The sequence below is a fragment of the Phyllostomus hastatus genome, unplaced genomic scaffold (genome assembly GCF_019186645.2).
Source record: "Phyllostomus hastatus isolate PE091 unplaced genomic scaffold, TTU_PhHast_1.1 phas_contig_40, whole genome shotgun sequence".
NCBI classification, from domain to species: domain Eukaryota; kingdom Metazoa; phylum Chordata; class Mammalia; order Chiroptera; family Phyllostomidae; genus Phyllostomus; species Phyllostomus hastatus.
In genome coordinates, this window is record NW_025333872.1 from 1,294,148 (window position 1) to 1,321,500 (window position 27,353).

Consider the following 27,353-nt stretch of genomic DNA (forward strand, 5'->3'; position numbering starts at 1 on the left):
CACAGCTCGGTCCATAGCAGGTGGTACTCAGGAGTGATTGGGTCTTTGAATGCTGACTTGCTATTTGATTATATTGCATATAATCAATACATCTCCAATCTCTGAGTTATTATAATGGTAATACTGTTTCATATGTACATAAACATATATAGCTGACCCTTGAACAATGCCTGGGTGAGGGGTGCTGACCTCCCACACAGTTGAAAATCCGAATGCACTTGAAGTTGGCCCTCTGCATAATGATGGAAAACACAGCTGAACCTTAAAGAAAGCAGGTTTGATCTGTGAGGATCGCTTGAATGGTGGTCAGTTGAAACTATCTGTGTGTAAGTGGACCAGTGCAGCTCAAACGTGCATTGTTTGAGGGTCAGCTGTATATAGCATGTATGAAATACATGTGTGTGTGCATGTACAGAATACATTACTATTATATGTGTATATGGGGGGGTAAGTGTATGTCCTTATTTCTCAGATACACAGGAAATACGTATGGGTGAAATCATCTGATGTCTGGGATCTGCTTCAGATGGTGTGGGAAAGGGGAGGGAATGTGGCTGCCTGTGGAGCAGGCCTGGCTATGAGTTGATGGTTGCTGGGGGTGGGTCATAGCTTCATGGGGTGCATTATATTATTCCGTATTAAAGAGTAAAAACAAGAAGTGAGGAGGATTAGTAAAATTTAGGGCGGGGAGGAGCCAGGCATCTGCTGGCAGGACTTGTTCAGGAGACGCTCTGAGAGAGTGAGCTGTTGGCGTGTGGGCCCCGGTTCACTGGCGCTGGAGCCTTGCGCTGTGCCCGCATTTTGCATACCAAGTCCCTCCACAGCAGGACAAGGACCAGTGTCAACAGGGGGCCATGGCTCAGGAAGAAAGAGACCAGAGACCAGTGGGAGGGCTCCAAAGGGCCTAAGAGGCTTGAAGAGAGCAGAGGCAGGGGTATCTGTGCCACAAAGGCTGGAAGACCAGGTGGTGGAAGAGACGTCAGGCAGAGACACCCCACATGCTGGGAGCAGGGAGCCTGGGGATGCAACAGTCAGAATGTGGTCATCGAGGCTCCCAGCTGAATCTTTGCGAGCACTGTGGACATTCCCCTGTGCTTCGGAAACATGACCTCTTTTGTGTGCCTGCTGGGTGACTTCAAGCAAGTTACTTAACCTCTCTGATCCTCACTTTTTTCTTCCATAAATTGGAAATAGTAATAGGACCCACCTCATAGGCTGTTGTGGATTAAATGAGAAAATACTTGTAAAACACTGAAGAGTGTACGTTAACTATTATTATCATCAGAGTTTCAGGGAGGAAGCGGCCCTCCCTGGGGACAATGAGGTGGGGACAGCAGCCATTAAAATGAGAACCCCAGAGGGGAGGTGAGAACACCAACTACTCCTCCCTGCCAGCCCTTATCAGACTTGTGGTTGTTTTTAATTTTTTAAAAGCTGTTTTCTTACAGCAGTGAACAAGGTCAGAAGCAGGAAAGAAGTTGCTGAGAGGGGACCAAGTAGAAGTTCCTGAATCTTGTAAGAAAGTGTGGTTGGCCAGAGATGCTCTGACCAAGAATGCAGCCAAGGGCCCAGCTCCAGAAACTACCTCTGGGTCCTGTTGTCCCCTGTTGTGTGGTTTCTGCAAGTAGGGGTCTACAGGAGTGAAAGGTCAGCCCCTGGGAGGGGTCCTGGGGCCGAGTGAGCTCCTCCCTCTTCGGGGAGCACAGAGCCTTTCCCCTTCAGGCTGCAGCTCAGGAACCACTTCCTCTTTCTTCACTCTGAAGCCAGGAGCCGGCCTGCTGACCCCCGGGCCGGCTGAGCCCCTGGGAAAGAGGAGCAGATTCTTGATGCTTTAGCCGACCTGTGACCCCAGGTTGGGGTGACTGAGTGTGCTGGCTGGAGGCCTCTCTCCCTGCCTCAGGAGACCCTGGAGGCCTGCAGGATGGAGGCGGCGAGTAAGGAGAAGCTGACCTCTGTGTCCAATCTGGTGACTGCATTTGAGAACAGCAGGTATGGGGGGGGGGTGGGAAGGATCAGCATGGCCAACTGGCTGCCGCCCTTCAGCTCCTCTGCCCACCCTGGGCCCCTGGGAAGCACAGGCTGAGGAGCGGGACCAGGGCCACCTTGGGCCCTCAGGGAGCAGCGCTCTCTCTGGGCCCTGCCCTGGACACCCAGTCCTGACTGGGCAGCGCCCATGTCACTTGGTCATGGGCTCCTCAGAGCACAGGAGAACGTTGTTTGGGCACTGAGGAGCTGGGTAAGGATGAGAGTGTCTGTTGGTGTGTCAGGGAGAGTCCAGAAGTGTGTGGTTGTAAGTGAGAGTGGGCTGCAGAACCCCACCCATTGCCCTTCCAGCGGAAATTAGAGCTAATACTTATCATGCACTTATTCTTTATGACTAGAATAACCATATAATTTATCACTCAAACCAGGACACACTTGACACTGAACATGAATGCCATTAATTATTTTGGTGGGGGTGGGTAATGGGGAAAAATCTGAGATGACCAGACAAACCAGGATGTATGGTCTGCTTACCTATGGGGCCCTGTTCCAAATGTATTATATTACTTCATTTAATCATCCAACAGCCTAACAGGGCCGGAAGGAGGTTCTATTTCTATTCTCATCTTATAGATGAGAAAATAAAAGCACAGAAAGGTGGGGAGGTTTTAAGTGCTTTAAGTTCACTGGCAATGGGTGACTCGGGGCCTTCTGTCTGAAGGAGAAAGGCTGGGTCAGATGTGTGGAGGTCACTGCTGGCTCTGTCAGGGGTTGTGTGTGTGTGTGTGTGTGTGTGTGTGTGTGTGTGTGAGACATTAACCCACTGTGCAGGCGTGTTAGGGACTGTCATAGATGGGTTCTCTGGAAATAGGCTCTGAGGTAGAGATTTATTTCAGGAGATTTCTGGAGGAACGCAGCACGGGGCAGAGGGAGAAGCTGGACCACTGTGCACTTGCAACAGAGGCCCCAGCCTGGCTCAGGGAGCCCTGGACTGGGCTGCCCCTCAGGCTGTTCCAGCTGAGGCAAAGGGCTGAGCCTGTTTACCCCATAGGCACTAGTCACTGTTTGTGGACCTTGGGTGAGGCAGCTCTCCTCCAGGAGGGCAACTCCCAGCAGGAACACAGTCAATGGCCCAGCAGCCCCCGCCAGCAGCCCCAGCCAGCAGCAGTGGTGGGGAAGAGTGCCTCCATCCTGAGGGGCTGTGGGTGGCACAGCCCAGCACCACACAGGAACTGTAGCAGACGTGGGAGCCTAAAGGAGGATCCCTGTCAGGAAGATTTTTTTCTTCCGATGATAAGCTCACAGCATTAGCACGATGCCAGCTCATGGACAATAGAGACCCCGGGAGGGGCCCAGACACTGTGCTGAGGGCACTCAGAGCAGACAGAGCCTCCAGTGGCTTGCCCGCGGAAGTGGCATAGGTGGGGACCTAGAGGGCAGTTCAATTTCCTGAGCTGGGCGACCTCACCCTGCTTCTCCCAGGGTCCTTTGCCTAGCACGTTGAGTTCAGCACCGAGGACAGCTCTAGGAGCCACCTTCCTGGCCCACCGCCCCCTTGGGTGTGGAGAGAGGGCATGGCCCAGCCAGCACTCCAGGCATGCCCAGTGGGGGCCTTCAGCACGTGTGCCCTGCCCGGCAACATTCCTAGCAGAAGGAGGCAGCCCTCAAACCAGAACGTGGTCAGAGCAGACCCTGTCAAGAGGAGGAAAGTCACCCCTTATTGTATGAGGGGCCCCGTGCCAGCTGCCGTGGCCAGGGCTTTCTTGCGAGGTCTTCCAGGGCTTTAGCTGATCTGAAACTGGGGGGTGAAGAGGAAAGAGAAGCTGGCCTGGGGCACTAGGAGAGAAATGCAGAACCTGAAACCACATGTAGAACAGAAAGCCTGAGGCCTGGCTACTTCCAAGTGCTACAGACATACAGGCAGAGGAACCAGGCACTGGGGCACCAGCGAGGGGTGGGGAAGCCCGTGCGGGGCTACCAGGGCTGGGTCACAATCTCATCTCTGCCTCAGACCAGCTGTGTGATCCAGGACAGGCCGCTTTGACCTTCCGGACCTATTTCTCCTTGACTCAAATGGGCAGGGGCAGCTTGGGGCGAAGGCTCAGGAGCCAGCCTGCCTGATCTGAATCTCACCTCTGCCACCCTCTACCTGAAAGTGACTTATCCTCTCTGTACCCCAGTTTCCTTAGCTGAAGATGGGGGTAATGAAGCTTTCTCACAAAATGTTGGAAATTTTGTACCTGGCACGTTATCCATTCCCCAGCCTGTCCTCCTCCCCCCGCCCATGCTACAGATGTGTAGGGCGCAGCTCCCACTGAACAGCCTCAGCGTCGGCAGCTCCACCCTTCCTTCGCAGTGTTCTCTGGCTCCCACCTTCCCTCGGTGTAGCAGGTACCGAGGTTCTAAGGCCTTCCCTGCTGCAGAGACTAAAAGCAGGGGTGAGGTCCACAGGTGAGAGTGATTGGCAGCTGGGGGCTTCAGGGCACTTAAAAGCCACTGTGTGCATTCCTGGCTGCATTTTAAACAGGGAAGTATGTAGTTCCCCAGAGAACTAGGCACAGTTCCTGCTGACTCATTTCGAAGACTGGAGTTCCCTCCAAGAAAGTGTTGGGAGGGAAGTGGATGTTTTGCTTAGCAAACTGCTCCTGAGGGCCAGGCACTCAGGGACCATGGCATCCCTGTGATTTGCATTAATCACCCCAAAATCCTGGCCAGGAGGTGCTATTCTTCTCCCCACTCTACAGACAGGAAACCCTCAGGTCTGCTCTCTTCTCAGGATGCCAGGAGCAGCGCCCAGAGCCCACGCGCTGGAGGCCAAGCATCACCACCCTGGGGGCGGGCCTCCCCCACCCGCCGGGCTATTGGAGAAGCCCAGCACGGAGGAGGCCCTGGGGCCTGGGCCCAGGACAGTCAGCAGGAGGTACCTGAGCTCCCTGAAGGACAAGCTTTCCAGTGGGACCTGGAGGAAATCTTGCCAGCCCAGGACCTGCCCCGGGCCAGGGACACAGGTGCCTGGGTGCTGGGGTAGGAGTGGGGTGTTGGGGGTCCCCTCCACTGACCTCTTCCCCACACACTCTTCCCCATGGGAAGCTAAATTGTCCTCGTTAAAGGCTTTTGTTGAGCTGTCTAGTGTGCACTCCACCGCCGGCATTATTCCACATGTCCCTCAGTGCAGGAGTCTTCTAAGCCAGGGAATGCAGACTCAGATAGCTTCGGGAATTTGTCCAAAGCCACACAACTTGGAACAGTCTCCACTTGTAAACCAGGTACCCATTCCAGGGGCGGCCTCAGTTTACCCACTGAAGGAGGCAACAATCCCAACTAGAAACAGAGGTCAGTACTAATTCCTGCCCTTAGACGGGTCCTGGGAAGCTCACCTCCTTTCTCTGGGTTTCAGTTTCCTCCTCTGTGTAGTTCAAAGGTCAGGCTACACGCTACTTGGACGTGAAGCCAGGCTACCAGGGGTCATGTCCCGGCTCTTCTGCTTACTGACTGTGTGACCTCGGCCATGTCACTCTAACCTCTTTGGATGATCATAATGGAATGTTCTGGTTAATAATTGCTACGTAACAAACCACCCCCCAATGCTGTAGTCGAGTGCAGTTTATTATTTCTTAACAATTTTTGGGTTGACCGGAATACTATTCATTGGTTTTTCTCTTATTTTTAAGATTTTATTTATTTATTTTGTTAGAGAGCAGGGAAGGGGGAGAGAAAGAGGGAGATAAATATTGATGTGTGAGAGAGACATCAGTTGGTTGCCTCTTGTACATACCCCAACCAGGGACCAAACCCACAACCCAGGCAAGTGCCCCAGCTGGGAATCGAACCAGCGACCTTTTACTTTGTGGGACAAGGCCCAACCCACTGAGCCCCACCAGTCAGGGCTGGGTGGTTTTTGGATTGGTCTTGCTGGAGGGTTTGTCCTACTCCGCTAGGGCTTCCATAACAAAATCCCGCAGCTGAGGGGACTTAAGCAACAAATTCATTTTCTCACAGTTCTGGAGACTTGAAGTCCAAGATCAAAGGGTCGGACTTTGATCTTGGCAGGGTTGGTTTCTGGTGAAGCCTCTCTCCTTGGCTTGCTTGCAGGTGGCTGGCTGTCTTCTTGCATGTCCTCACGTGGCCTTTCCTGTGTACACTGTTTTCCTGGTGTTTCTTCCTCTCCCCATAAAAACACCAGTGGGCTTAAGACTACCTTATGACTTCAATTAAACTTAACTGCCTCCTTAAAGGCCCTGTCTCTCCACACAGTCACATTAGAGGTTAGGGCTTCAACATAGGAATTTGAGGGAGATGTGACTCAGTTCATGACAGGGTCCCCCACGTGGCTGCAGTCGGACGGTGGCTGGGGCTGGGATGCCCACAAAGCTCAGCTCTCCCGCCTGGGACCACCGAAGCCTGGGTCCAGCGGGAATGCGGCACGGCCGGGAGTCACAGGGCATCTCCTCTCCACGAGGTCTCTTCAGCGGAGCACCCAGACCTTTGGACACAAGGCTCCCAAGACAGCACAGGCAGAAGCTCCCAGACCCTTTGGGGCTGTGGCCCAGAACGGGCATAGCCTCACTTCTGCCCCATTCTCTCAGTTAAAGCCACTCCAGTGCCAGCTCAGATGCACTGTGGGAGAGCCTGAATGCTGGGAGGGGTGCTTCACAGGGGCATCTTTGGAGACCATGCCCCAGGTGCCCACCAGAGGAGACCAAAGCTGTCCTCTCATTCTCCCCCAAACCTCCTGCAGGAGCCTGAGGAGAAAAGGATCGTCCAGGAGCTGCTGGAGACGGAGCAGGCCTATGTGGCGCGACTCCACCTGCTGGACCAGGCCAGTGTCTGGGCTGCCCCCACCCGAGCCCCAGCACCGTCTCCTCACCCGACCCCTGCCCTCCCTCCCTACCCACCTCACCAGAGCTGAGAGTTAGGCCCCCTTGATTTGATTCCGGGAAGCCTGAGTCCTCTAACCCCGCTGGCTACAGTTGGGGCAGAAACCAGGAATAGCCCATCAGTGCCACTCCCCATTCCGATCATGGTGCCCGGGCCTCACCTGTGCAGAGGACATGCCAGCCAGGCCTTCCCGGCCCCACACAGCGTCCTCATCTGCATCCCAAAGCAAACATCCTCAGCATTGTCACCCCTTCCCTCTGTCTTAAGGAGCCCCCAGGCTAAAGGGTTCAATCACCAAACATCAGCGGAGGAATCTTTAGCCTGACAAAGTCTAAGGCCCTGACAAACTCCAGACGGGCCCATTTCTGACATTCATCAGCTGCCAGCCTTTGGCCAAGTCCTTGAATGTCTAGGCCAGGGTCCGCCCGTCTGTAAAGCAACCAGAAGACTACCTTCCCTGCCTGTGTCTTCTGGGGCCATCACAAGGGTGATGGGAGACTAGGGAGGCGGATGCGCTCGACGCCAGGACCCTGACCCTAGGCTGTGCTTGTCCCCCGCCCATGCTGTGGGTGGCTCCCCCTCCGCCACAGGCCAGTGACCCTGTGGCGGCTGCAGGTCTTCTTCCAGGAGCTGCTGGAGGAGGCCCGCAGCAGCAAGGCCTTCCCCGAGGACGTGGTCAGGCTCATCTTCTCCAACATCTCGTCCATCTACCAGTTCCACGCACAGTTCTTCCTCCCAGAGCTGCAGCGGCGGCTGGATGACTGGTGAGGTCCACCAGGAGCCCCGAGCCCCCTGACTGCAGCCCTGGCCAGACTGGGGTGCAGCCTGCAGGGCACGTGCTGTGTGGCCATGGCGGTCTCCTGCGCTGGGCTCACTGTCTGCACAGCGAGGTGCTTGGACAAATGAGCCCTGGGAGGCTCTGTGTGTGTGTGTGTGTCCTGGGGAGGGGATGGATAAGGTCCTCACTAGGCTGGGTGACCCAGGAGGCTGTGCTAACTGAGGGCTTCCTACGTGCCCGGCCCTTCCCACGTGATAGGACTTTACACCTATTAACGCAATCCTCCTATCAGCCCCTGTGTGACAATGCCATCGTGGTTATGCAAGAAACCCTCTTTGTTCTCAGAAATGATCGCTAAAGTATTTAGTGGTAAAATTACTTGCTTCATATATTTTGCCAAAGAAATGCCACAATGTCTGGGACATCCTTTAAAATTCTTCAGCAAAGAAGAATGTTAGTAATTGTTAACTCCAGTGATGAATATACAGGAGCTCACTGTTATATCCTTTTTACTTTTGTTTGCTTAAAAGTTTTTATAATATGTATTTTTTAAAGACAGCCCTATGAGGTTGCCTACCATCATTTACGTTTCTCCAGAGGGGAAACCGGAGTGTAGAGAGGTTAGTTGGCGTGCCGTGGACACGCAGCGAGAGTAAGCGGTGCAGCAGAGTCCGACTCAGGCCGCCGGCTCCTGGCTGCTCTGCTCTCGCAGCCCCTGGGCTGAGTGACCTTCAGGCCCCACCACAGGAGGGTCCTGGATGGGTTCCTACCCTCTGAGTCTCGGTTTCCTCATGTCTGGGATGGGCCCAGGACTGTCTGCCTGCAGGGAATTGAATGAATGGAGACATGCCATGCTTGGCACATGGCCCTCGGTGTCGTTATGAGAAGAAGCACCAGGTGGTTCTGAACACCTGTGCCGGGCGCACACGCTGCTGAGCCTGTGGGGGAGCCAGTCCATGGGAGAGAACATGGGAGAGAACACGCCTCACACGTGTGGGAGGGCGACCTGGCCCCCATGACTGCACCCAGAAGGGCAGCAGAAAGGCTATTGGGGGTTTCAGGGAGGCCCTCAGGCCAAGGACAATACCTGGGTACCCCTCCTGCAGGACAGCCACCCCCCGTATTGGTGACGTGATCCAGAAACTGGCCCCCTTCCTGAAGATGTACAGTGAGTATGTCAAGAACTTCGAGCGAGCCGCTGAGCTGCTGGCCACCTGGACTGACAAGTCTCCTCCCTTCCAAGAGGTTCTCACTCGAATTCAGGTGAGGTGGGGGTGGGGGTGGGGCAGAGCCTGCACTGCCACCCCTGAGTGCAGTGGCTCAGTTTCCCCAGTGTTCTGGGGCACCCCCCAGGCTCAGCGCTTCCATGAGCCCCCCACCCCTCCTGCTCTCACCCCACACTGCCCCTCCCCTGTGCCTCCCCAAGAGCAGCAAGGCCTCGGGAAGCCTGACCCTGCAGCACCACATGCTGGAACCTGTGCAGAGAATCCCACGCTATGAGCTGCTGCTCAAGGAATACGTCCAGAAGCTGCCAGAAGAGTCCCCAGACCGGGCTGATGCCCAGAGTAAGGACACCCCCAGGGGACCCAGGGGGCTGGGGAGGCCTGAGCTGTTCCCATAAGTTTAATGAGCACCTACTAAAATGGTTATAATGAGCATCGGCGGTCAACTTCAATCATTGGTACTTGGCAGACATTACCTTTGCCATTAGCCATTTTTTACAGACAAGGACACTGAGGCCCAGAGAGGTTCCTGATAACTGACTTGCCCAAGGGTACACAGCCAGAAAGGAGCAGAGCTGGGATTTGAAGCCATGCCTATAGGAGGCCAAAGCCCGTGCCTTTCCAGCACCCACTGTGCCTGGCTTGGTTTGGGGAGCAGTGAGAGACACAGAAGCCAAACACCTAAGCCCCATCTTTCCGTGGCTTCCAGTCTCCCCACCAGGGTGGGAGACGGCCCCCATCACCCAGAACCTCATATGCTGGGCTGCACAGGCAGGGCTGCCCCGGGGTGCTCAGAGCAGGCCTGAGGCCACTTTGTCAAGCGTCAAGGACCTCCTGCCTCAGCCACCAGCCCAGGCGTGCAGGCGGTAACTCTGGCTCTGCTCCCCACCCCTTCAGAAGCCCTTGACATGATCTTCTCGGCCGCGCAGCACTCCAACGCAGCCATCACAGAGATGGTGAGCCACCGGCCCTCGGTGCACCCCGGGCCCTGTCACCTCCCCCTGTGCTCCCAGCCCCCAGCCCGCCCAGGTCTCTGCATCTGCTCCTCCCCTGATCCCTGTCACTGGCCCCACTGCCCCCCCCCCGCCACCCCTGTCCCTGTCCACGAGAAGTAGCAAACCTTCTCGAAGGAGGTGGGCCCCGCCAGGCCTCAGCTGAGGGCGCACCCCGTTCCCAGGAGCGGCTGCAGGACCTGTGGGACGTGTACCAGCGACTAGGCCTCGAAGACGACATAGTGGACCCCTCCAACACCCTGCTCCGCGAGGGTCCCGTGCTCAAGATCTCCTTCCGCCGCAGAGACCCCATGGAGCGATACCTTTTCTTGGTAAGGGGATGTGGGGGACCCCGGCCCCGTGGAGGGAAGCCGTGGGCCACACTGCCTGGGTCAGGTCCCGCCTGCCTGGGTCTGCCCGGTGCTGCTGCGGGGGGAAGAGGGGAGAGCCTGCTTCTCAGCCCTGGCCCTCCGCTGCTTTGGCCCTGGCTGACTTCGGACAAGTGCTGCCTCAAGGCCTCTGAGAGTCCCAGACAAGGGGTTTCCTAGACATGCCCTAGGAAGCCACAGGGTCAGCATCTGAACCCACTCTGGCTCCAAAGCCTGTGGTATCATTTGTGCTCTAGGAGCACACGGCAGGAGGGATTTAAGTTAGCTACTTGGAAGAACCGTCTGGGTTTGCACCGAAGAAGCCAGGGGTCTCCTGGAAATCTGGAAACTGGTCCTGCCTGGTGGTCAGGAGGAGGGAGCTACCCTTGCATAAGCCCCTTTCCCCGAGGCCCCGTGAGAAAGGCCTCATAGGTTTCTGAGCTCAGCTGTGGTTCCCTGGGTGCTCACAGGTGGGGCAGCCCTGCAGTGACATCCTAGTTGGATCAGGGCCCAGACAACCCCTTTCTCACAACCTGTGGCGTCCCAGGAGCTGGCCCAGAGTGTAGAGAGAGGGGTGGGAGAGCAGTGGTGCTGGGCACCCTCAGGGAAGCCCGGCTGGGCGTCCTCCTGTGCCGCCGCACACACTCATGTGGTGTCTCCCGCAGTTCAACAACATGCTGCTCTACTGCGTGCCCAGGGTCATCCAGGTGGGCGCCCAGTTCCAGGTGAGGACCCGCATCGACGTGGCCGGGATGAAGGTGAGAGGTGCCCCAAGTGCTGTCGGGCTTTATCCTCAGGGTGGGCCCAGGTATGGGGAGTAGCCAGAGGTGCCGACCCGGGTTCTCAGTCCAGGAACCCAGGCCCGGCAGGGCTGGGGCCGGCGTGGACCGGGAAGCGCGAGGAGTAAGAGCTGTCTCGTCTGTGCTCCCAGCCTTCCTGCCCAGGGCCCTTCCCAGCCCCCGCAGGCCTTTGGGGCGCCCCGCGCCAGCCTGACCCCACTTGGCTTTCCCTCCTGTCTACACCAGTGCTTCCAGAACGAGCATGCCTGCCGGAGTCCCCTGTGGGGGTCTTGTTCAAGTGCAGGCTCTGACTCAGTCAGTCTGGGGGTCCTGAGATTCTGCATGTCTAGTCAGCTCCCAGGGAGTGCTGACACTGCAGACCCACAGGCCACACCTGAGTAGGAAGGGCCTCCACTGCGAGCTGGGCTGGGTCTCCACTGCCATCTCCCCACGCAGAGGTGGCCACAGCTGTCCGCAGGGGTGCCCCCTGACGAGGCGGTCGCTGTGGATGGGCCCTGTGTCATCAGATCCTCGTAACAGCCCTGTGATGTAGGGCTCTTATTATCCCCTGCTTTGGGGTTTTTAATCTTTTAGAAATAATACTTTTATCACTTTAAAAATACAGACCATTCCAAAATCAAACAATATAAAAATATATACGATGCAAAGTCCCCTCCGCACCGCCTCCCCTCAGTGCCCTTCCTGGAGGCAGCCTTGGCTTCTCGGGAGGCCTTGCAGAGGCATCTTTTTGAACACAGACTAACACGGTATTTACCATCACTTCCTTTTCTTTCACATAAACAGTGAAACCAGTTTCACGCACACTATTTGGCACTTAGCCTTTTTGACCTGCCGGAGTGATCTGGCTCCGGAGATTGCGAGCCTCAGCACAGCAGGAGGTCGCCTTCCTTTTGCTGGGCTGCCTGGTGTCCCAGGTGCAGGTGGGCCGCGCCTCACTCAGCCAGGCCTCTACTCCGGACGTTCATGCTGTTTCCAGCCAGCAGTCTGCAAATGAGTTGAATGACTATGTGCAGTTTGCCTGTGTATGCATATATCTGTACTTAACTCTATTTTTTAAAAGATTTTATTAATTTACTTTTAGAGAGGAGAAGGGAGGGAGGAAAAGAGGGAGAGAAACATCAATGTGTGGTTGCCTCTCTCATGTCCCCTACTGGGGACCTGGCCCACAACCCAGGCATGTGCCCTGACTGGGAATTGAACCAGTGACCCTTTGGTTAGCAGGCTGGTGCTCAATCCACTGAGCCACAGCAGCCAGGGCTGATTCTATTTTTAAAATAAGGAAATAAACTCTGATACATCCAGACAATGGAATACTATTCAGTGATAAAACAAAATGAGCTATCAATCCTAAGTGCATATGACTAAGTGAAAGAAGCCAATCTGAAAAGGCTATATGATACCAACTATGTGACATTCTAGAAAAGGCAAAGCTATGGAGACAGTAAAAAGATCGGTGTTTGCCAGGTGTTAGCTGGGAGAGAGGGATGAATACACAGAGCACAGAGGATTTTTAGGGCAGGGAAACTGTTTCGTATATTGTAATGGTATACACATGTCATTATACATTTGTCCAAACCCACAAAGCACCCGATGCTGAACACGGACCCTGGTGCACACCGTGAGCCTTGGGGGACAATGGTGTGTCCGTGTAGGTCCCTCAGTCGTAACGAAGCCCCATTCTGGGGAGGGCTGTTTATAATGGGGGAGGTTATACATGTGTGAAGGCAGGGAAATCTCTACCTTCCTCTCAATTTTTTGAAGAACTTAAAACTGTTCTAAAAAATTGTCTTTAAAAAATAAAGAAATCAAAACCCAGAAGGTTAAGCAACTTGCTTGGAGTTAAACCAGGGCTGAAGGGTCAGGTATAGCCGAGCCCAGAGTCCCTGTACTAAGGCCTCGCCCAGAGGGACAAAGCGTGCAGTGGAATTGCTGGCGCAGCGCAGGGAGTGATGGGGGCCTTCCCGGTCGCTCCTCCCTGGTCCCTCCTGAGTGCAGGTGTCTCCTGAGGGCTGGGGCTAGAGGAAGTATGTGCAAGCTCCTTTTTAAAAAATGTTCAGCTACAGTTTATATTCAGCAATATTTTAGTATTTGTGTTAGTTTCAGGTATACAGCATCATGGTTAGACAATCATAAACTTTACAAAGTATTCTCCCCAATGCTTTTGTACCTGTCTGCACCATACATAGTTATTACAATATTATCGGCTGTATTCCCTGTGCTGTACTTCACATCCCTTCGACTATTTTGTACAATAACTCCCAATTTGTGCTTCTCCGTCCCTTCACCTCGTTCTCCCCACCCCCCAACCCCCTCCCCTCTGGCAACCATAAGTCTGTTCTCTGTATCTATGAGTCTGTTTCAATTTTGTTTGTTCATTTATTTTGTTCTTTAGATTTCACATATAAGTGAAATTATATGATATTTGTCTTTCTCTGACTAACTTATTTCACTTAGTATAATACATTCTAGGTCTATCCATGCTGTGACAAATGGTAAAATTTTATTCTTTTTTATGGCCAAGTAATATCCCATTGTATGTATGTACCACAACTTTTTTTATCCACTCATCTACTGATGGACACTTGGGCTGCTTCCATATCTTGGTGATTGTAAATAACACTGCAGTGAACATAGGGGTGCAATTCTTTTGAATTAGTGTTTTGGTTGGTTGGGGTTTTTGTTGTTGTTGTTGTTGTTGTTGTTGTTGTTGTTGTTTCCAGATAGATAGCCCAGAGAGGAATTTCTGGGTCATAAGGCAGTTTCATTTTTAATTTTTTGAGGTATCTTCATACCACTTTCTAATCTGCATTTCCACTAACAGTGCACAAGGGTTCTCTTTTCTTCACATCCTTGCCAACCCTTGTTGTTTGTTGATTCATTGATGATGGCCATTCTGACTGGTGTTAGATGGTGTCTCACTGTGGTTTTAGTTTACTTCTCTCTAATGATTAGTGACATTGATCATCTTTTCATGTGCCTGTTGGCCATCTGTGTGTCCTCTTTGGAGAAGTGTCTGTTCAGGTCCTTTGCCCATGTTTTCAGTGGATTGTTTTTTCATTTTGTTGATAGTTTCCTTTTCTGTGCAAAACTTTTTTAGTTTGATATAGTTTCATTTGTTTATTTTTTCCTTTGTTTCCCTTGTCTGAGGAGATACGAGATCAGAGAAAATATTGCTAAGAGAGATGTCAGTGATGTTACTGCCTATGTTTTCTTCTAAGAGTTTTGTGGTTTCAAGTGTTGCATTTGTCATTAATTCATTTTGAGTTTATTCTTGTATACAGTGTAAGAAAGTGGTCTAGTCTCATTTTTCTGCATATATCTGTCCAACTTTCCCAACACCATTTGTTGAATAGACAGTCTTTACTCCATTGTATGTTCTTGCCTCCTTTGTCATATGTTAACTGACCATATAGGCATGCGTTTATTTCTCGGCTCTCTATTTTGTTATTGATTCATGTCTGTTTTTATTTCAGTACCATGCTGGTTTAATTACTATGGCCTTGTAGCATAGATAGACATCAGGTAGCATGATACCTCCAACTTTGTTCTTTCTCAAGATTGCTGTGACTGTTTGGGGTCTTTTGTGGTTTTATATCAATTTCAGGCTTATTTGTTCCAGTTCTGTAAAACATGCCATTGGTATTTTGATAGGAATTGCATTGAATCTGTAGATTTGGGCAGTGTGGACATTCTAATGATGTTCATTCTCCCTGTCCAGGAGCACACTATGTGCCTCTGTTTATTTGCGTCTCTTCAGTTTCTTTCTTCAGTGTCCTATAATTTTCTGAGTACAGGTCTTTTACCTCCTTGATTGAGTTTATTCCTAGGTATTTTAGATGCAATCTTAAATGGGGTTGTTTTCTTAGTTTTCCTTTTTTGATTGTTCATTATCAGTGTATAAAAATGCAAATGATTTCTGAATATTTATTTTGTATTCTACTCCTTTACCAAATTCATTGACCAGTTCTAGTAGTTTTTTGGTGGAATCTTTAGGGTTCTCTAGATACGGTATTGTGTCACCTACAAATAGTGACAGTTTTACTTCTTCCTTTCCAATTTGGATATTTTTTATTTCTTCTTCTCTGATTGCTGGGGCTAGGACTTCCAGTACTGTGTTGAATAAGATGGTGAAATGGACATCCCTGTCTTATTCCTGATCTTAAGGGAAACACTTTTAGTTTTTTCCTATTGAGTGTGATATTAGTTATGGGTTTGTCACATATGGTCCTAATTATTTTGTGATATGCTCCCTCTATTCCCACTTTGCTGAGAGTTTTTATTATAAATGTGTGCTACATTTTATCAAATGCTTTTTCTGCATCTATTGATATGATCATGTGATTTTAATCTTTCATTTTGTTGATGTGATATATTATGTTAATTGATTTGCAAATATTGTAACCACCTTACATCCCTGGAATAAACCCCACTTGATCGTGGTGTATGATCTTTTGAAAGCATTGCTGAATTTGGTTTGCTAATATCTTGTTGAGGATTTTGCATCTATGTTCATCAGGATATTGGCTTATAATTTTCTTTGTAGTGTCTTTGTCTGGTTTTGGAGTCGGGATGATGCTGGTGGCGTGTGCAGGCGTGTGTTTCTGGGAGCCTCACTGGGTGGGACTGAGAAAGGCAGGTTTGTGAGGAGTTAGTTACATAGACCGGGGGTGTCAAATTCATTTTCACTGGGGGCCACATCAGCCTCAAGGTTGCCTTCAATGGGCCAAATGTAATTTTAAGACTGTAAGTGTAACTACTCCTTAACTGTTAAGTGAGAGCTCGGCACTGCCGCCAGGTAGAAACAAGGTTCTGGGCTGGATAAAACAGGTGGAGGGCTGGATTTGGCCCTCGGGCCTCATGTTTGCCACCTGTGACACAGATGGACAAATAGAGATGGGCAGCCCTGTCTTAGGACTGGCAGAAACCCAGTATTGGAAAGAAGAGGCACAGATCGACAGAAAATGCCAAGAAATGCAAAGACTAAAACAGTCATCAGGAAAAAATACGTAAAGATGGGGCTGGGAGTGTCAGGCACTCAGGGCTCATGGGCCTAGTGCGTGCTGGCTCCCTGGAGCTGCCAGTCCCAAAGAGTGTGCTCCTTGCAGGGCCGGTTTGATGCCCCAGCGGCCACACAGCACCCTCTGCTGGATGGCACAGGCCTGCCAGATGGAGAGCAGTCCACACACTGTGTCTGCATGGGAACCACTGTCTGCATCTCAGGTTTGGAGGCAGATCTGGCCTTTGACCACCATGACATTTCCCACTGGCCTGCAAGCCCCTGGCTTCCTCCTTCCCGGGAATCAGGGAGGCCTAGTTCTCAGTAGCTGATTCTCCCAAGGTCTGGCTTGGTCCTAACGCTGTGCCATCCCGCACAGGGCCAGCCTGGGAGGAAGGAAGGGATGTGAGATACACACACACGCAGCGTCTCCATGTACAACTGTGCAGGTTGTGCGCTGCACAAGCACACCTCATCCACAGCAGCAGCATAGGTGGTATAGTCACAACTCCTGTTGTCCAGCAGAGGGCAGTCAAGTGTCTTGTTCCAGGAACACCAGACTAGTATGCCAGTTTGCCAACAGATGTCAGTAACGTGTTTTGAGGAAGTGGTGTCTTTGGCTAGTTGGCACAAAGGTACCATATAGGCTGCAGGGGCCTGAACCAGCCCAGCTTGGACACTCAGCAAAGTGATCTCCAGAAACCACCCTGTCTCTCTACAGAGGTACGTGGTCCTGGACCCCAGGTCAGCAGCTGCCCCATTTCTATAAAAAGTATCATATTTTCCTACCTCTGAACTCCAAACCTTAGGTTTCTCCCTTCTTTTCCCTCTCTCCTCTCCCTCACCCCATTAGTCATGGAGTCTTGCCAGATTTCCTAATATTGTTCCTCAGGTAGAAACCTCTTCTCCCTCCCCCAGTGCAGGCTGGCCGGCACCATTTCGGTTATCACTTCCACACTGGCCTCTGGGGTACTGGTCTGTCCCATTTCCCCCAGACCCAGCCCTTCGTCCCTTACACTCAGATGCAGGAGTGACTTCCCAAGGAAGTCTTTCCACTTGAGCTTCTCCATTTGCAAACCCTCAGAGCCTCCGCATTGCCAAGAGTGTTAAGTCCAAATCACATTAGGCCGATACAGAGTGGGGCAGACTGGTTTCGTGGGCCTGGCAGGAAGACAAGTCCTGGTGTGAAGAAGGGTGCCCCCAGAGTCTGTGCTCTCTGGGACGTGGTGAGCTGCCCTGAAAGTCATCACACACGCCAGGTCACACGTGGCAACAGCCAGCAGAGGGGGCTCAAGTGTCAGATGGATTCAATGGCAACAAAATTCCCCCATACCAGGCCTTGTGGGCTCTAAGTTTATGTCTAAGCTTCCCTTTGTGACTCTCCACACTGCCTGGGAGAGGTCTGTGCTCACAGGACTCTGAGCTTGGGTGGAAATAAACCTTCTTCCATTTTACCCTTGGAGGCCAAAGACCTGAGTTTGAATTCTCATTCTGCCATTTAGGTGCTGTGTTACCTCAGGCAGGTCTCTTGCCGTCTCTGAGTCTCCATTCCCTTATGCCCTAAATGAGGATGATAGTATCTGCCTCACAAGATTGCTGTGAAGGTTTTCTTTAACTTTTTACATACATTTTAACTGAGAAAATAGAACCCCATATCCTGGCTTCAACAATTGCCAACTCAAAGCCAGTCTTGTTTCCTCAGCATTTCCCCTCTGAATTTTCTCTTATCACTTAAAAGCAATCCCAGTGACATAATTATTTCACCTGTAAATACTTCAGTATGTCTGTCAGAGATAAGAATTTTGGGGGGGTGGGGCTTTGCCCTAAAAGATGACAACAGTACCATTATCACATCTGACAAGTAGATAACAATTATTTAGTCACATCAAGATCCTTCAGCCCTGGCTGGTGTGGCTCAGTGGATTGAGTGCTGGCCTGCGAACCAAAGGGTTGTTGGTTGGATTCCTGGTCAGGGCACATGCCTGGGTTGTGGGTCAGGTCCCCAGTAGGGGGCATTCGAGAGGCAACCACACATTAATGTTTCTCTTCTTCTCTTTCTCCCACCCTTCCCCTCTCTAAAAATAAATAAATAAAATCTTTGAAAAAGATCCTTCGGGTTTCCTTGACTGTCTCATAAATGTGTTTTCACAGCTGATCTGTTTGAATCATTTGTGATATGCTTCTTTTCATATACTAAACTTTTCATATACTAAATATTCTCCCTTTTCATATACTAAACTTTCATTTCCCACTTTTTTTCTTCTTTGTTTGTTGAAAAAATCAGATCCTTTCTCTGGTAGAGGTTTTCATCATCTGGGTTTTGCTGCCTGCACCCCTATGGTGTCATTTAACATGTCCTGCGGCCTCACATATTTCTTGTAAGCTGGTAGAGAACCCAGAGGCCTGACCAGATTCAGCCATGTGGGAAGCCGGAGCTGCAGAGAGACGCCGCCCTCAGGGGCACATAATGGCTTTTAAGTGTAGGATTGATCGGTGGGTTCAGCAGTTGCGCGGATCGAATGAGAGTGTGTGTGGAGAGCCCTGGACTCCATTCAGGGCTGTCACTTAGTAAGCTCTCTCTGACTGGCAGCTTTCGTAATGGCCTTGGGACCTGCGGCATTCTGGGTGAGAGGATGGTGAAAGACAAGGAGGAATTGATCGCCCAGTTCATGGATGTTTTTGAGGGTGGATCTCTATGGTCTAGGAGTTGGGTAATCAATCCCTTCATTCACTGTAGGGGGAAGGGCAGCGATTTTCAACCGGTGTGCTGTAAGAATTTGTAAGACGTGCACTACCTGACTATTTAGTCAGGGCACTGACCTTTTTCCTTAGAGCATCAAATTGAAAAATGACAACAGCCAACACAACATAACCATCCAGTGTGAATGAATCAAAATTGTACCTGTTTTTTTGTCATATCAGCAAAAAAAGCATATTCTTGGCGCGCTGCAGAACTGTAATAGTTAGTTTATGTGTGCCGTGAGATGAGAACACTGCAGATCGCTGGGGCAGAGGGGCTCACTGCAGGCCGTAGATCTGCCCGTGCCAAAGCTGTGTCCCCCAGCCCAGTCTGCGGCCCAGTTTTCATTTCTGGCAAAGCATCTGCCAGGAGCTGTCACCCCCGACTCACATTGGGCCAGTTCAGCAGCTGCTCAAATCCCAGGAGCTCTTAGCACCACTTTTGTAGAGCAAGGCCCAGGGCAGGTGCGTTTGCTTGGGGTTAGGGAGGCGACGAACAAGCTCACTCTCTCTGTCCCAGGAGCTTGAATTGTCCCTTGGGCACAATCCATCTCCTTCCACCCCACCGTGCCTTGGGTGGGGCAGGGGACAAGTCTGAACGGCCTCCCTCCTGTTTCCGAGCAGGTGCGGGAGCTGACTGATGCGGAGTTCCCACACTCCTTCCTGGTGTCCGGGAAGCAGCGCACCCTGGAGCTGCAAGCCAGGTAGGCAGGCGGGCTGGGGGCAGGGAGGCAAAAAACTGGGAGGGGCCGCTTCCCTAACACCAGTGTTCACTTCCGAGCAGGTCCCAGGAGGAAATGATTTCCTGGATGCAGGTATCAGACCAATCCAAGGCCCCTAGGACTCTGACCGCCCCCCCCACCCAGGAAGAGGGAGGGCTGTGTGCTTGTATGCTGGGTGGGGTATGGGAGGGTGCTCGAGCCTCTGCTCCTGCCTGGCTGCTCCCTGCTGTCCCTCAGGAGTAGCTCTGTGGTGGTTTGAAGGCAAACGTGAGTCCAAACCTTGCTGTCCCTCACTGTCTAGCTGGGACAAGTCACTCCTTGAGCCTCAGTGTTCACATCTGTAATCTGGGGGTGATGTTCCCTCTTCCTTAAGTCAGCCCATGTGTGCTGAGAATCCAGTGCCTGGCACCAGGAGGCTCTCAGCAGTGTTTGTTGAGTGTGCGGATGGATGGCAGATGAGCAAGCTCGCCCTGGCACCCATTTAACCAGCTCCCTGTGCCCCCGTCCAGGCCTGCCAAGCAGCCATTGACCACATCGAGAAGCGGAATGAAACCTTCAAGGCTGCGGTCCAGGGCCCTGAGGGAGACGCCCAGGGGCAGGAGGTGAATGCGGAGTTTTTGTTCCTCCCTGGAGACTCACAGGGCTTGAAGGGACGGAGGAAGCCCACCCGCCCACCCCGACATCACCCTGCTTGGAGGCTCAGTGCCCAAGGTTCCCCATTAGCAAACAATTCCCATGGGAACCTGTGTACACAACTCGTCATAGGAAGGACTTTGCGACTATACAGCTCTGGCTGGGGGGGGGGGGTGTTGCAGGTTTGGATTTGAAGGTGCCTGAGAAATGTAAGACCTGGGGAAGGTCTCCATCCCGGGAGGGATGGGGTCGGGGACACTGTGACTAGATTTCAAATCTGAGCTCTGAACTGGGCTTGCTGGTGTTTCTGCCAAGTCACTCAACCCCTCTGGGCCTCAGTTTGCTCACCTGTAAAGCGGGAGTGATAGCGCCTGACCTGCCATACCGCCTTCATCAGTGCGGCCAGCTCTGTGTGGACGGCACGGGGAAGCACCGGGCACAGAACCCCCTCCACAAGCAGGCAGGGAGGGGCCCAGCGCTCAGGGAGTGGGCAGAAGGGTCATGAAGTGGCCGTCCTGCTGCCCCACAGCTGCAGTCCGAGGAGCTGGGCCTGCGGGCACCACAGTGGGTCCGGGACAAGATGGTGACCATGTGCATGCGCTGCCAGGAGCCCTTCAACGCCCTGACGCGCCGGCGCCACCACTGCAGGGCCTGCGGCTATGTGAGTACCCCTGCCAGCACCCCTGCCAGCACCCCTGCCAGCACCCCTGCCAGCACCCCTGCCTCCCGCCAGCTCGGCCTGCTTGCAGCGGTGTGGCCCAGGAGCGCTGGGGGAAGCTCTGCACTGGGTTTTTGAGCTGCCTCGTCTGGACCTCCCAGTGCCCACCTGTGAGGCAGGACCTGCTTATCCCCATTTTACACATGGGGAGGTGGGGCTCAGAGAGCCTAAATGACTCGCTCCTCAAGGGCGCTCCTCGAGGCCACCCTATTAATGCACCTGCTTTCTTCCCACCATTTCCCAGACCCGGCAGCAGGAATGGTCTCCAGTTTGAGGGGGAGGGCCATGCAAGCCCCTCAGCCCCCTCCCGCCTTGCACTCACCACGTCCTCAGCCCCACGCCTGCGACACACACCCCTCATTGTCCTTTCCTCGTGACTGACCTCTGCTCGCTGTCCTCTCCTCTTCCTTGCAAGTCCGCAGTGCTCCTGTGTCTGACCGATTCTGTTGCTAACTCTGCCCTCCAGGTTCAGGCCTCAGTGTCCTCACCTGTACGATGGGGGTTATAATACCTCCCTCCAGGGTGGTAGTGAGGACTCAACAAAAGAAGGTTCGCCCTTCCCTCTCCTCCTCCATTCCTTCCCCCTCCTCAAGAGCTCAGGCCCGGCTCACTCAGAGGAGCAAGTCACCAGCTGACTGAGGAAGGGACCTCCCCACTCTGGGCTGAGCTTTTTAACCAGCCACGGCACTTGAGCTGTTCTCTGCCGACATCACAACTCCCTCCATGTACTCTGCAGAGAAGCCCTTACGACCTTAGTCTTCAGTGAACTCTGGGGGCCAGAGGCCAGCTGGGCAGGTTGGGTCAAGGAGGTGTCCCCACATTGTGTTAAAATACAGTAAGAACACAGAGTAAAAGTCTAGGACTGGGGACACACCTCTGTTGAGATTTAAGCGGTGAGATATATCCTGGATCTGGGGATTAGCTACTATTCTTGGTGATTTATGTCTATAAAATAAGAGTTGAGTTCACTCACACTTGTGACTTAGTAAAGTAGTTCCTAAAAACTATTTAAATGGTTAAGAAATACAAAAAGCCACAAGAATAATATAACAACTTGAAAAGCAGGTGCATGGAAGAAATAAAATATTCTGACAACTAAATGAAATATATGATCTTTGACTGGATCCTAAATTGGAAAACAAAACCCACCACAGAAGTCGTTTTCGGGACCGTTGGTGGGAATTTGATTACAAGCCATGTGTAAATAGTAATTTTGTACCAATGTTACATTTTCTGAGTGTGATCACGGCATCACGGATGGGCAGAGACTGTTCTTGTTCCTAGGAGACACCAGCTACGTGTTTAAGGAGAAGGTGTCATGATGACTGTAATTTATACTCAAATGGTTTAGGAAAAATAAAATGCAGAAAGAGCTAAAGCACATGTGGCAAAAATGTTAACAATTGGGGCATTGAGTAGTGGCAGGGTATCACTGCATTATTCTTTGAACTTGTCTGCAGGTTTAAAATTTTTCAAAATAAAAAGTTGTCAGAGCAGAAAAGAAATACTAATAATATTTTAAAAAGTAAAAATATACTCCCAAGGTAGTTGAAGTCCTCTGCATGAGGACGTGAAGCGTCCTTGGCCCCGATTTTGGTTTCTTTCTGCCTAGCCATACCTCTGCGCTCTGTGAGTCATCCTTTCGTGGGCTGGTGCCCAGTTTCTGTCTCCCGCTGGCCAGGCGGGAGCCCCGTGAGGGTGGGGCAGGCCCAGACCTCCTCCCGTGGGGCCCTCCCAGTCACGTGCTGTGCTGGGCGCACCCAGGAGCTCACTGACAAATAGCCCCCACCCTCGTCTCCAGCTCTCGCTCTCATTTCCAAGCCCATATCCTGGACTCACAGTGACACCCCAGTGTTCCTGGAAGTCGAGTCCTGAAGCACCCCATGTTTCTTTCCAAGTCTTGTCATGCCTCTTTCACCCGGTGTCCCCGGCACGACCCATGTCGGCCTTCTTGGGGGCCTCTCCATGGTGGGCTCACTCCACAGAGTACCCACGGCAGGTCTTCTTGGCAAGAACAACCAGTCCATCACTGTTACATTAGAGCACGTTTGACTCTAAGATTGGGCAGAGTGCAAAATTTGCATGCACCTTAAAGCTAAATTGCAGAACTTGAAGGACATGTCCTGTTTGTGGAGGGCCAGTTGCTGCCGTAAGCTGAGCGGCCTTTGGCAAGTGGCTGCCCCTCTGGGATGCCCTGTTGCCCCCTGTGAGGCCAGAGAGGATAAAGACCCCAGCGCTGTGCAACCAGTGGGCTGCTGGGAGAGTCTGGTGGGATGGTGGAGGAGACAGAGGGCACTTGGAAAAGTGAATCGGGTATAAGGGGTGTGTGCAGGGCAAGCCCCTGGGATTAACAGCTGCCTTCACTGAAGGGGAGTCCAAAGGGGAGAAAAGCCAAGGCACCTGCAGAGGGGGCCAGGTGGCAGCCCCCCCAGCTGGGGAAGCCCAAAGCCTGAGCTCTCCTCCTGCATCTTGGCCTCCAGACAGCTGTCTCTCCGCCAGTGCCGGGACGGCCCCTCTCTGCCTACATTCCTCTCCCAAATCTTGCTCTTTCTTCCTCTTGCCCCTGGTTGCTCTCACACCCCCATCCAGCCAAGGTATAAACACGGTCCTCCCCAACTCGCCCGAGGCCCCAAGCCCCTCCTGCCCCTCCTCCCTCAGGTGGTGTGTGCCAGGTGCTCCGACTACCGGGCTGAGCTCAAATATGATGACAACAGGCCCAACCGAGTCTGCCTCACCTGCTACACATTCCTCACCGGAAACGTGCTCCCCGAGGACAAAGATGACAAGAGGCGGGGCATCCTGGAGGTGAGGGCCACTCTTCCCCCATTCACCAAAAGTTTACAGGACTCCCACCGCAGCGGGCACTGTCCTAGGTGCTGAGGAAAAGCCAGCCATGGCCCCGCTCTCCCTCCTCTCTCTACCCTTCACCCCCTCCCCCACCAGAGCCGGGCCTGTCACCACAGGAAAGCAACTGTTCACTCCAGGCTGTCATCCAGGCTCTTCCACTCCCCCCCTGGGTCCCCACCCAGACGGCACGGCCTCTCTGGACAGTGTTTGCTCACGTTCCCACCCCTGCCCCATAGTCCTAGGAGCTGAGGAGAGCTGGTGTTACTGACTCCATATTACAGATGGGGAGACTGAGGCTCCAGGTCAGGGCCCCACTGCTGAAAAGAGGCAGACTGGAGATCCCATTCTAACTAGAAGGGACTTCAGGGACCAGACCCAGAGCAGCGATGTGCCCAAGGTCGCCCAGTGAGTTGGGAGTCAGCTCTCTGACCTTGCCACAGATGTCCTCTCTGTCACCCTTGGGGCCTGGCTGAGCCACTCCCTGCCCCACAGGCACTCCCCAGGCCGCCCCCTCGCTGCTGGTCAGCACCGCTGGGGCACTAGCTGTGTTCAGCCACGTGCTACACATATAATGCAACCCAGCCCGGATGCTGGGCACCACTGCCCCCTGCCCCTCCTTCACTAAAGGCTGGTGGACATCCCACATCCCTGGGAGGGAGAAGACCCCAGCCTATTCCAGTGCACATGCCTCCCAGGTTTCCAGTTAGTTCCTTTTTGTGGGCATCTCCCTGCTTTCCTGTCCTCCCCATTACTCTTGGTCCAGCCCCTGCCCCCGCCCTTCCTGGCCATCCAGCAACACGGCCCGCTCCTAGAAAGAGGAGGTGGCCAGTCCTTTCTTGGGCCCCAGCTGCGTTCCCTGGGGGGACTTTCAGGTGGTAAGCTCTCCCAGCACCTGCCCCAAGTTCAGGCTAGCCGAGGTTTGACCATGACTCTGCCACTGGCCAGCCGTGCGACCACAGGCTCACGAGGGGACCTCTCTGAGCCCCAGGGACAAATAGCCCCTCCTTGCAGGGTTGCTGCAGGATTAGAAACGGTGACTGTCCAGCTCCCAGGCGGATGCCTGTCATCTAGCATGTGCTCTGTTCTCTGGCTTTAGAAGGGGTCCGCGTCGGGGTCTGAGCAGAACCTCATGTGCAGCTTCCTGCAGCTCCTCGGGGACAAGTGGGGCAAGGGCAGCACCCGGGGCTGGTGTGCGATCCCCCGGGACGACCCCCTCGTGCTCTATGTCTACGCTGCTCCTCAGGTAACGCCTTCACCTGCCCCGCCCCGCCCCCCACGCACACACACAGGTCTTGGCCTTCTTGCAGCGTGTAGGACAGGGGGAGGGTGAGTATTGTTGGCCCCGTTATCTCAGATGCAGAAACTGAGGCCCAGTGAGGACATAGTTCTCTGGAGTCACAGGATTAGTGGCTTTCAAAGTTGGGCCCAGTCTCCAGGACACAACGGCTTTGTTCTCAAGGGGCAGCAGGTTCTCTGCCCTGGTGCCCTTCTGCCAGCCCTCCTGCCTCCCGGGTGTGGGAAGTGGGAGGCAGGTGTGTGGCCATGACCTTCAAGTGACTCTCTGAGGGGTGGGCCGAATGGGAGGACAGTGGCCCACAGCTCTCTCCTCCCTCTCAGGACATGCGGGCCCACACCTCCATCCCCCTGCTGGGCTACCAGGTGACCGACGGACCCCAGGGGGACTCCCGGGTCTTCCAGCTGCAGCAGTCAGGCCAACTCTACACGTTCAAAGCTGAAACCGAGGAGCTGAAGGGCCGCTGGGTGAAAGCCATGGAGCGGGCCGCCAGTGGCTGGATCCCCGGGGAAGCCGGTGACGGGGACCTGTCTGACTGAGCGCAGCCGGCTGCTCCCCTCAGAGCCCGGCTCCTGCCACGGGCCGCCCCTGTGGCCTCTGTGACCCGCCACCCAAGCTGAGCTTTACACAGTTGATTTCTGATCATCTGTGCCCAGTGTGTCCGTTGGGAAGGCGGGCGTGGTGGCCAAGCATGCCAGTTTGCCCAAGGTTGAGGGGATTCCTAGGACAAGGGACTTTCTGTGGTAAAACCAGGGAAGTCCCAGGTTACCCAGGACTGGTGGTCACCAGTGTGGTTCTCACCCTGGGCTGCACAGCAGTATCACTGGAGACCTTTAAAAAAATATGCCCATAAAAATATATAAATAAACTAAAACTACCAGTGCCTGTAGCCACCACCGAAGATTTCTGATTTAATTGGGCTGGTGTTGGGGAGGCCTGGGTGTGTCTTGGGAGTGCCCCCACGAGTCTAACGTGCAGCCTGGGTTGCCCGGGGCAAAGGAGAAAGAGAGCAAACGACCACTGGCTGGGCACCTACAATAATAATAAAAATAATAAAAAAAATTAAAAAGTAATAATAATAAGAAGAAGATTAAGAAGAAGAAGAAGAAGAAGAAGAAGAAGAAGAAGAAGAAGAAGAAGAAACATCCACTGGGCCAGGCACTGTACTACGTACTTGACACAGACTATCTCATTTCACCCTCAGGAGTTGTGGCCCCACTTTCCAGATGGACAGTGCGTCTTAGAGTGGTTCAGTCGTTGGCCCGAGGTCACACAGCTAGTGGACGCCAAGGCCAGGGTTGAACCTGGCACACCAAGGTCAAAACTGTCAGGTGGCAGAGCATTGGGGCAAGCGAAGAGAGGAGTTGAGTGGAAAAGGAAAAGGGGGGAAGGAGTGAAGAAAAGGTGGGGGAGACAGGAGGGGAGAAGTGAAAGGAGGTGGGGAAGGCAGGTACCTCTGTTAGGCCCCTGGCTGGTGGGTGAGGCTGCTTTTCCATAAGGAACCACCAGGGGGTGGCAATGGTCAGCCAAATGCACGCTGTGGCCCCAGGCGGGGCCCTGACACCCGATGTCCCTTCCGTCAAGTCCAGACACTGCCAGGCTCTGCCCTTCAAGAAGGACAAGCGGACAAGTCATAGATCTTTGCCTGCTTCCAGGCCTAGCAGTTTGCCTGTCCCCAACCTGAGGCTACCTCCTTCCCGTGGGTGTTTTGAAAGCCCAAGAAAACCTCACTGGCATGATCCCTGGGAACCAGGCTGGCCACAAGTTCATCCATTCATTCAACAAGCATTTGTTGAGCATCTTCTATGAGGCAAGTGCAGTTCCTGTACTGGGGATACAGCAGTCAACACGACGGGCAAAAATTTCTGCCTTTATGGAGTTTATGTTCTAGTGGGGGAGATAATCAACAACGTAAGTTTGTAAAATGTAGAGCATATCAGTTGTGATAAGTGTTTAAACATGGTGATGAACCATCCTGGACTTTCCTAATTTTATAACCAAAAGTCTCCAGTCCCAGGAAACCCTGCAGTTCCAGGCAAACCCCGATGGTTGGTCACCCTAGTAGAAGCAGAAAAAGCAAGAAGGGGAATGAGGGAGAATGGGATGTGTGTGAGTGTGTGTATTTAAAAAGAAAATCAAAGAAGGCCTCACTGAGAATTTGATGTTTGAAAACAATCACAAGGAAGGAAGGGAGGGAGCTACGCAGACATCTGGGGAGGAGCATTCCACGTGGCGGGAAGAGTCGGTGCAAAGGTCCTGCTGTGGGAGCCTGCCTAGTGTCCGTGAAGAACAGTGAGGGGGTGAGTGAGGCTGGATCAGAGGACACGGGAAGGTAATCACGGGAGAAGACGCTAATCATCACTAAACCAAGGTTAGGAGTTG

The 27,353-nt window shown here is 53.0% G+C and overlaps 1 protein-coding gene across 2 annotated transcripts; it reads left to right on the forward strand.

Annotated features, from left to right (window-relative positions):
• The first annotated feature begins 1,715 nt into the window (after window positions 1-1,715).
• Window positions 1,716-25,867, forward strand: FGD2 (FYVE, RhoGEF and PH domain containing 2). Of its 2 annotated transcripts, none has more exons than XM_045844021.1 (16): window positions 1,716-1,989; window positions 4,760-4,991; window positions 6,722-6,802; window positions 7,477-7,625; window positions 8,746-8,902; window positions 9,066-9,204; window positions 9,760-9,818; window positions 10,040-10,186; window positions 10,888-10,947; window positions 19,382-19,461; window positions 19,542-19,572; window positions 19,989-20,081; window positions 20,642-20,773; window positions 23,489-23,635; window positions 24,774-24,920; window positions 25,295-25,867. In XM_045844021.1, exons 1-16 carry the CDS (start codon window positions 1,922-1,924, stop codon window positions 25,508-25,510), a joined length of 1,938 nt encoding a protein of 645 aa, XP_045699977.1. In that variant the 5' UTR covers window positions 1,716-1,921; the 3' UTR covers window positions 25,511-25,867. The 2 variants fall into 2 exon arrangements, with proteins under 2 accessions (XP_045699977.1, XP_045699975.1); XM_045844019.1 differs by having other exon boundaries at window positions 1,717-1,989; window positions 10,888-10,980.
• The last annotated feature ends 1,486 nt before the right edge of the window (window positions 25,868-27,353 follow it).

Coding starts and splice junctions, on each gene's coding strand:
- FGD2 (XM_045844019.1), top strand. CDS start 1,922: ATGGAGGCGGCGAGTAAGGAGAAGCTGACCTCTGTGTCCAATCTGGTG. Junction 10,187..10,887: donor TGGAGCGATACCTTTTCTTG/GTAAGGGGATGT, acceptor TGTCTCCCGCAG/TTCAACAACATGCTGCTCTA. Junction 19,573..19,988: donor AAATGATTTCCTGGATGCAG/GTATCAGACCAA, acceptor GCCCCCGTCCAG/GCCTGCCAAGCAGCCATTGA.